General features: G+C 37.5%; 1 protein-coding gene across 1 annotated transcript in view; it reads right to left on the bottom strand.

Annotated features, from left to right (window-relative positions):
• Positions 1–383: 383 nt before the first annotated feature.
• LOC117339009 overlaps positions 384–10,430 on the bottom strand; it is a 46,327-nt gene continuing 36,280 nt past the window's right edge. The window contains exons 19-21 of the mRNA XM_033900374.1: positions 8,020–8,750; positions 6,579–6,796; positions 384–5,776 (exon numbers count right to left, since the gene is read on the bottom strand). Coding sequence (XP_033756265.1) covers positions 5,692–5,776; positions 6,579–6,796; positions 8,020–8,750 — 1,034 coding nt within the window. The 3' untranslated portion in view covers positions 384–5,691. The remainder of the gene's footprint in view (positions 5,777–6,578; positions 6,797–8,019; positions 8,751–10,430) is intronic.

Here is a 10,430-nt window from a genome sequence, read left to right as displayed (position 1 = left end):
GCCAGTCCTCTTAGGGTGTTTTGGTAGCCAGATCACATCCACTAGTCAAGGGTTCTAGGCATAAATTGACCGTTGTGTCCACTGACACCATATAGCCTTTGACCCAAAATCCCATATATTTTTTTTTACATTTTGGCACAAAAAGGGCGCTATATTCTTCCCTTTGTACATGTTTGGAATTAAATGGCTATTTTTAAACGTAGATCTACGGAGGCTACCAATACCACATACAATATACTGTATCTGGTTCTTAGGCCATTTTGAAACCCCGCCTTTGTTACTAACTGGAAATAATAACAGCATATACATTTTTTCTCCCAAAACACATCTTTATTAGCATTAAAGTTTCATCTCCTTACATGAATGATGTTGATATCTATATGGTATTTAGTACCTTTGTTTATTATTCGAGTACCAAAACCAACTGATTTTTTTTTGCTTCATAATAATCAAAACTGACATTTACTGAAATGTCAGTAACATGAGCATTTCATTTCACTTGCTTTCTGATAACACATCATACATTATAATATCCATTTATTAGGTACCCTTAAAGAACAGACATGTATCTAATGAGCATACATGTTCTACTCTATCATAAACCCTCACAGAACAAGAAAAGATTCTTATCCAAATACAACAATTTCACTAGAAGCTTATTGTAGTAAGGCTAATTCTTAACAGATATTGATCTGAATATGATATTTAAAATTCACATATATCAAAATTAAATGATGTTACCAAAAGGGGAAAGCCCAAGGAATTCCTCAATAACTGGGGCAAATATCTAACAAAATTTTATCTACATGCTTAGCAAATAGAAAGAATAAAAAATCAATACAAGAAAACCTATCATTAAGTACAAAAAAAAATTGTATTTTTAGCAGGTACATGTAGATACACAGAGGAAAATTTTGTAACATGGTAGGACAATCATGATCTCCTGCACAACACTTACCGGTATTTAAATTTCTGAAGTCTCACCAGGAAAATTCAGCTCAAAGATTCTTGAAATGATCCTGAGATGGTCCGAAATTCAAGATGACCGCCATAAATGTACAATTGATAATTTAATATAGAGCTGTTGTATATTTTACTGATTTCATTAATACAACTTAAATGATGTAAATGTAAATATACATTTTTTAATGTTTATTTTTTCATAAAACAAGGAGATACATGAATGTATATCTTTCTCCTCTTTATACAGGTAGCTCAGATAAATGAGTACAGGTGAATTCATATGAAACCCGACTATTATTGGTTTGTCATTGTTCTACTAGATAAACACATTCTTTTGTTCTCCAAAAATTGGGCCAATAGAGAAAGTGCCATGGAGAACACACCCGGACTTTGTCAATACCTTTATGGGTTTATCTACTGTTTAGTCCGCTTAAACAGGCCCGTCACCTGTTTTATCACTTTATGAATAGACGAATCATTCGAATGTTGGAGCCTGCAATATATACTATGCATAGTTTTAGCACAAAAATAAGCCAGAATTTTGGGGCCTGCAGTCAGTTTTAGCGGATTATTTATTATGTGTCTTCGAGCTTAATAACCATGGTAAAAAAGTTTAGCAATATTTTTTTTCAAAACAAGCGAGCTTAAAATGAGTGTCATGGGAATATTTTGACAGCTGTATAAATAAAGCATATAAAGTGTGTACATATAAATACACACTGTACAGGTATCTATAGAAATCCGAATGATCACCAAACTAAATTACAAAATACACAGTTACATATTAAGTGTTACAATGTAAACAATACATCATTCATCTTCATTAATTATAAAAAATGCAGTGTATGTATATACATATCTCACAAAGTATCATTATCTCAACCGACTTTTCACCTGTCGATACCAACTGGATTATGAAAACTGGTTAGATACATACAAACAAAATATGACAATGCTCAGTTGTCTTCACCTTATTAACCACACATATTTGTCATACATGTATTTAAAAACAAATTCCCTAGTTAAGATATTTCTATTTGTAAATTTAGTTATCATTTGGATACTGATGGTTGTTTATTCTGCAAATCATATTTCCACGCTAGAAATGATAAATTATTGCAAGTGTCAGTATGAAATATGAAAAATGGGTCAAACTTTCTTGTATATAGTGACAACAATTCAAAATCTGTTTGAAATACACTATATCATGATACACTATACTTAGGTACCCTTCCCCAAACTCCTCCGGGACAAACTCCTCATAGTTATAACATATATTGTAAACACGGAAAACACAATTGAAATTGTATGTGATTTACTGCCGACATCAAACACACATGTAAGCCTTTATAATCATGTCCTATTAAACCTAGCGTTGTCTTTATCTGACAACATTTTTACCTCCAGGACAATCCACTGGTGCCAAATTCTCCCTACTGGTGTCTACATCGGACATTACCCACCAGGACAATCAACTGGTGCCGAACTCTTAGACTGCTACACCCGACATTACCTTACCCACCAGGACAATCTACTGGTGCCGAACTCTCCCACCAGGTGTCTACACCCGACATTACCTTACCCACCAGGACAATCTACTGGTGCCGAACTCTCCCACCAGGTGTCTACGCCCAACATTACCTTACCCTCCAGGACAATCAACTGGTGCCGAACTCTCCCACCAGGTGTCTACACCCGACATTACCTTACCCTCCAGGACAATCAACTGGTGCCGAACTCTCCCACCAGGTGTCTACATCCGACATTACCTTACCCTCCAGGACAATCAACTGGTGCCGAATTCTCCCACCAGGTGTCTACACCCGACATTACCTTACCCTCCAGGACAATCAACTGGTGCCGAACTCTCCCACCAGGTGTCTACACCCGACATTACCTTACCCTCCAGGACAATCTACTGGTGCCGAACTCTCCCACCAGGTGTCCACACCCGACATACATATGTAACCTTACCAACCAGGACGATCCACTAGTGCCGAAATTCTCCCACGTGTCTGTCATCCAGTACTATTAATGACAGCAGGTCAACCATGGAAATTAACTGATTATCTATTGGATATTCAATAGTACGTTTGCACATTGTTTAAACACATTTAAAAGAGAATATTACTTTATTGCATTTGCAACCTGTCAACATACATGCATACATACAATTTTATATAATTTTACACCGCTACCAAGGAATAAGAGATGAATTACACACTGGTAGGTGTTGTTGGTACATTCATATGGTATTCATTATAGAATAATTTGACAATTTTAGCACAATGGGTCTCCGTGACCATGCTACCTCCAATGTCAGTTATTTAAACAAACGTGAAGGACACAATCTCTACAGGCTATTGGTATGAGAGTATTCTTTAATTCAAAGGTTTTAAAAATGTCACCCTTGTGACATTGAAATTGCATTAATTAAACACACTTGGAATGATTTCATCTAATTTCATTGTAACCGAGGTCAACCCACAGAATAATCTTTATCTCCAGGAAAGTGAGAAAAACAAACCTTAATAAACAGCAATCGTTCAGAAACATTGAAACAGAAGAAAACACTATATGAATCGAGTACCAATTTCAAGATTTAAAGACTTTCAAACACTTGAGAAGCAGGATAAACTTTATAAATGTCGTAAGGTACACACTTATATTTATACAAACATTCTTCTTCATCCACAGAAGTAGAATCATAGATAAAAATATGTTAATTTTATACATGATGGGTTTAAAATATAAACATTTTGGATTCTAAAATCAAATGATATTGAAATATTCAGATAAGTATCACATCATCAATTAATATATACAATTTTGATAGTGTTGAATAATGAGATCATTATATACATATTTTTAAAATCAATATTTACATGTATGATATATTAACACTAATTTCGATTAAGGAAAACGGCATTGAAAAAATGTGTCAAAACAACAGAAGATCATACACTAAGCAACAGATGTACTATAATCATGTATACTGATACTGACACCCTGATTCCAGTATATACCTCCCGATACTGACACCCTGATTCCAGTATATCCCTCCTGATACTGACATCCTGATACCAGTATATCCCTCCTGATAATGACACCCTGATTCCAGTAAATCCCTCCTGATACTGACACCCTGATATCAGTAAATCCTCCAGATACTGACACCCTGATTCCAGTAAATCCTCCTGATACTGACATCCTGATACCAGTATATCCCTCCTGATACTGACACCCTGATATCAGTATATCCCTCCCGATACTGACACCCTGATATCAGTAAATCCCTCCTGATACTGACACCCTGATTCCAGTATATCCCTCCAGATACTGATACCCAGATTCCAGTAAATCCCTCCTGATACTGACACCCTGATATCAGTAAATCCTCCAGATACTGACACCCTGATTCCAGTATATCCCTCCTGATACTGACATCCTGATACCAGTATATCCCTCCTGATACTGACACCCTGATATCAGTAAATCCCTCCTGATACTGACACCCTGATTCCAGTAAATCCTCCTGATACTGACACCGTGATTCCAGTAAATCCCTCCTGATACCGACACCCAGATTCCAGTAAATCCCTCCAGATACTGACACCGTGATTCCAGTAAATCCCTCCTGATACCGACACCCAGATTCCAGTAAATTCCTCCTGATACCGACACCCAGATGCCAGTAAATCCCTCCTGATACTGACACCTAGATTCCAGTATATCCCTCCTGATACTGACACCCTGATTCCAGTAAATCCTCCTGATACTGACACCCTGATTCCAGTAAATCCTCCTGATTCCAGTAAATCCCTCCTGATACTGACACCCTGATTCCAGTAAATCCTCCTGATACTGACACCCTGATTCCAGTAAATCCCTCCTGATACTGACACCCTGATTCCAGTAAATCCTCCTGATACTGACACCCTGATTCCAGTAAATCCATCCAGATACTGACACCTTGATTCCAGTAAATCCCTCCTGATACCGACACCCTGATTCCAGTAAATCCTCCTGATACCAGTATATCCCTCCAGATACTGACACCCTGATTCCAGTAAATCCTCTTGATACTGACACCCTGATTCCAATAAATCCCTCCTGATACTGACACACTGAACACAACAAAACAAACAAATCGCTGTGAAAAAAATAACATCACCACAGCCTTCTGCTATAACATAAAGATACCACTAACAAGCAGCGGCCCTTTTTCGGGCTCTTAAGGTAACATTTATTTTCAAAGGACACCTAAACATATACATTTATATACCTAGAAAAATAAGTATCATCCTTTTATCGAGTGAATTATAAGTTTCTTCCGATCTTGGTCCTTAATAATTAGAAACTTTGTATGAAGTCTTGCTTAGAAATATGGTTATTTACTTCAAAAAAACAAAACAAAACAAACTAAAGTACATTAAGATACAGTATGTACTTTCCTTCAGTGAAAAAATTGAACAAAGGGTATTAAAATAATTCCTGACATAAAAATAATTAATCATCATGCAACAACAAAACTCGAATCGCTGTGAAAATAAAGTAAAAAAAAACTTTTAATGGCACCACAACCTTCCTCGTACTCCTATAATATAATAATACCACTAATCAGCCCCAATCTATTATTGAATGCAATTATGCTGACTGGATGACCATTAAGTTGTTTTGCCATATAATCCTCAAACATTGTAAGATTGTCCTTCTTCACTGTCACTTCTACTCAATGTCTGCCTTCGTAACTCCCTTCGCTGCTAACTCCTCCGTCACCCGTGCAAGGTACTCTCGATCTGGGTAGCCAAATCTTAAATAAAATTATTTCAATAATCCTGAATCAAAATCGAATATATAAAAACACATTGCCTATGTATTCTATTTCATATTACGCAATAACACATTGAAGCTCATTCATGTTTTATCGAGATCCCAGAGGGATCATGACGCTCACCATTGATTGATCCTCTTGATAATCTGAGCGAAAGAAAAACCTTCAAATGAAATCTAATAAAGACTGAAATCTGTCTGAGAAATAGATAACTTCAATTGGCACAATTCAAGATGGCCGAATGTCTGCCATTTTCCAAATCAGACTCAAAACTGACTGGTCACATCTAGGAACAAAAGGGACTCTACATGTGATGTTTGAGAAATACTCCTACAGCACTTTTGAAGAAATATTGACAAAAGAATTGTTTACAGACAGACCATGAATGCAGGGTGATTTTAATAGCCCTCCATTTGATGGTGGGCTAAAAAGAACCACTATCTTCACTATAATCTATATGCCTCTATATACCGTAATAAAAGTTTTGGAAATGCAAGGCTTTCGAATGGGTGATGTTAAGCTTCTAATTCAATAACAGCACATTCCATTATGTATTGGTGTCCATGTAATTTAAATCTGTTTAATATTTTAGTGTAGGTTGACAGGTTAACAGTTTGTTAAATAATAAATTTTCTTGTATTAGTGCCATGTGAGTCAATGGATGGATCTAAACCAAATTGCTTACCAGTGTAACTCAGGAAATTGAAAATAATTGATCATGACGTAATTGTTACAATAACAGATAATCATTATAGATTGAAAGCGATGCATTGAATCTTACTGTTGTTGGCCACCATATTTGTTTGTTTTGTGGTGGATATCGTTCCACGTGACTACATTCTCTTCCCCAGTTGTCCTTGAGTGTCCTATCGTAAAGGTCAGACGTCTTCTGAAGGCGATCATCAACATATCGAGCACTTTTCTTCCTTCAGGGTTGCAGGGGAGATAAGCGGCCCTACTGGTTCCTTTGTAAGGTAGTCCTGGGTTTGGGTGGTCCCTCTTCAATGCAACAGACAACATTGTAATGTTCATGTCAGTGATGTTTTCATTTAACCAGAGAGAGAGAGAGAGAGAGAGAGAGAGAGCACTCGCAATACCATGCCTATGGGGAATATAATTAGACTTAATTTTGACCAACATTGTGGGGAATAATCGGTTTTATGGGGATTCCTCTGATTCCCCATAAATCCAAGCACTATTTGAAAAGAATCCGGATGCGAAAATGTGTAAGTTGCCGCAAAAAGTTGAAAATGTGCTATTTTTAGAACAACTAGCAAATTTCATTCTCTCACACTGCTGTAGAAGTGGGCTTGAATAATTCTGGGTAATATTCCCCACAAGACGACTTTATCGAGAGATAATTATGACTTCCCCGCAAACCTAAGAGCAGTGATAATTATTTCCCATAAATAGGCATATTAAGAGAGAAACCTAAGTATACATCCCTATCCCTATTAAAGCACAGAATGAGAATATTTAACATCCCCCCCCCCCCCCCCCCCCCCCCCCCCCCCCCACACACACCCCAACCATCCCCACCCCCTCCCCCAACATACACACTCACAAGAATGTGAATATGCCGGGCTGTTCCTTAATAGGAACGTATGTATTTGTTTTCCGAATCTTTAGCTATAACTCTTCATTCTGATATCAATGAAGTACCTAATTCAAACGTTAATTCCTCAAATAAATCCACACAAACATCACCAGATTATAACTTTAAGGAACTTGGTTCAGGTGAAACACCACCTCATTGGCCGATAAGTTTATTCTTTTCCCGCCAAAAGTTAAAATCATCAAAAATTTTTAAATTTAAATGTTTTTTGTTCAATACTCTGACACATACTGACTGATATTAGCACACACACAGTACTTCATTTATTGGCAGCTACTTAAGAAATGTTTTGAGTGAAACTGTCCAATCTAGCGCATGCAATTAATAAGTGTTATCCCTGAAGCGGTAATGAAGCGGGAAATGCCATTCCCCATAACCACGGAGTTTGCCTAATTCCCCATAAGCATGGTTTTGCGAGCGAGAGAGAGAGAGAGAGAGAGAGAGAGAGAGAGAGTATTCATGGAATATCTATCTTTGCGCATATATTTAATAACCGTGATAAATATAGCAAAATCAAACCCACTGTGAATATTTGTACCAACTTCTCAGGGGTATACAGTATGATTGAAAACAAAATTTTCACCAAAATGAAATATACAAGACGTACCTCTTGAATGCCATCGGGAAAGCTGTATCTGATGTAAAAATGTTGTTTGTCTCTGTCAAACCCAGGCAAAGAGCCTTCCTTAATTTCACAGTTTATTTTTCCACTCCGAGGTTGATTTCCTGTAATGACACCATGTATGGCACCACATGTTGGACACACAGGCTTGTGTTTAAATTGTTCATCAATACATTCTGGATGAAAGGAGTGGCTACATTTTGGAAGCGTTTTCACATTGTCACTTGTGACAGTCTCCATGCAAATCACACAGTCCTCATATACTCTCTGTTTTGTTTGACCCAGTTCAGATTGGTAATGTTCGGTTGAGTTCGCTCCTAGTTGAGTTTGGTCATAGGTCTGTCTTTGCATTTCAGCTGGGTACCTGTCCTCAGTGTATGGTTTCTTTTCAGATAAGTAGTTTTCATTTGAGCGACTTTGCCATTCGTTTTGGTAATGATGACTGAAAATATCTGGTTCTGTTTCACGTGTTGATGGCGGTTGTTGACGACGAGCAATACCCGGGTAAACTTTAGGTCGATTCGACTGTGGAATGCGTGCACTTTCTGATGTCACATGATCCTCAAACATTTTCATGATAACTTGTGTGACTTTGGGATCATGATTCACAAAATGTATATCTCTAAGATGGCTTGCTGCATGTGCATTCTGAGCAAATTTCAGAATAGCCTCCATGATAATATTGGCAATGTCTCCAGCCTTGCGCACATCGTTGCCTGTGGAACAAAGACAATATATATCAGTTTTGTTACCATTGTTTACTGATGAAATTAAATTTGCATACCCTTTAGCATTAACAAGCACATGAGTCCCGATATTCCAGTATTTGTGTTGCTGCATGTGACCAACAAGGAAATCATGATATTAAACAAATAGGACAGAAATAACCACAATATAATTCCCTACCAGTTTCATTCATTTGTAACTAAACCAACAAAATGTAGTATGTATGAGTGTTTTTTTTCTAAATAAGCTATTCAAAGTAATCAATAACCCCAGTCAAGGTGGGAACGTGCCATGATGGGGTTACTGGAATTCACACTTTGGTATACGTGTACCACAATAAAATCTATGAAGGGAATCTGTTTATCAGATATCGGAATGGGTCTACAGAAAAGAGAGTTGAAGTATCTAATAGTAATCTTGACCATTTTGGGCCTAGCACATCCACCTGTAGGGAATGGTCTTGATCACATTAAGCTTAACACATTCTTTCCATTACTATTGAACACATACTGGTACTGGCAACTGTAAGGCTAGTGTTTTTTTCTTCATTTTTCTTTTCTTTTGGAGTGAACAAGACAGACATACCGAGTTTTAACAAAATCGTTGAAGCGGTTCTACTATACACTAAATTGTTTTGTTTGCAAAAATGTGTCGGCATTGGTATGAATGCCTCAGTCAGTAACTAGGCAAAGAGAAATTTTGAGGACTTTTTTTAGTGCTATTGGCTTTATTAAGAGTTGTATGGATCACTTTTCAGAACAAGTCTGGTATTGCTTAACAGGACAGTTGCATAAATTAACAGCTGACCGGTGGTTGAGATTTAATTTGAGGTGAAATCACTTGAAGTTGCATCCCAGATACCGTCATTTACTGTGCTGACCCTCGATTTTGTTTTTTTTTGTTTAACGTCCTATTAACAGCCAGGGTCATTTAAGGACGTGTGGAGGAAAGCCGGAGTAACCGGAGAAAAACCACCGGCCTACGGTCAGTACCTGGCAACTGCCCCACGTAGGTTTCGAACTCGCAACCCAGAGGTGAAGGGCTAGTGATAAAGTGTCGGGACACCTTAACCACTCGGCCACCGCTGACCCTCGATCAAGACCAAGAGATGCATGCAGATAAACTGTTTTTCTGTGATTCCTTAGGTAAATTCCCAATTATGGCCAAGTACCGCTTTTTTGAGCATTTGAATTACTAGTTAAATGGCTATAGCCTGGGGAAAATAATTTGACCATGATCAAATCATATCATGATCCATTATAAACACTGTACAACTACATTTTGTAACAGATTCTGTTTCCAGTAGAGAGCAAAGAAGTGGAAACAAGGGTGACACATTAATGTACCTACATACCTATAGTATGCACATATTAATGATCAGTATTTTAATCAGATTGTACAATATGCCACTGAACATGAAATGAAGACGACATAACAATAAATACAAGGCATCGCAAACGATACAAGTCCCCTCGCGTGCTAACACATGAACTCTTGACGCAAAATGGGGGGGGGGGGGGGTTATTGCAGGACATTGAAATAACATCAGTTGTCATCATTTCCACTGAACTGCAATAGACATGGATAGGCTTATTATCAGGCATGGGCTCATTGCCAGATAAATATGGTATATATTGTTATGCATTCAACAGTATCTGGTTACGCATCAC

The sequence above is a fragment of the Pecten maximus genome, chromosome 12, assembly GCF_902652985.1.
Source record: "Pecten maximus chromosome 12, xPecMax1.1, whole genome shotgun sequence".
NCBI lineage: Eukaryota > Metazoa > Mollusca > Bivalvia > Pectinida > Pectinidae > Pecten > Pecten maximus.
The sequence above is the reverse complement of the archived record's forward strand: the minus strand, read 5'-3'. Positions and strand labels throughout refer to the sequence as shown.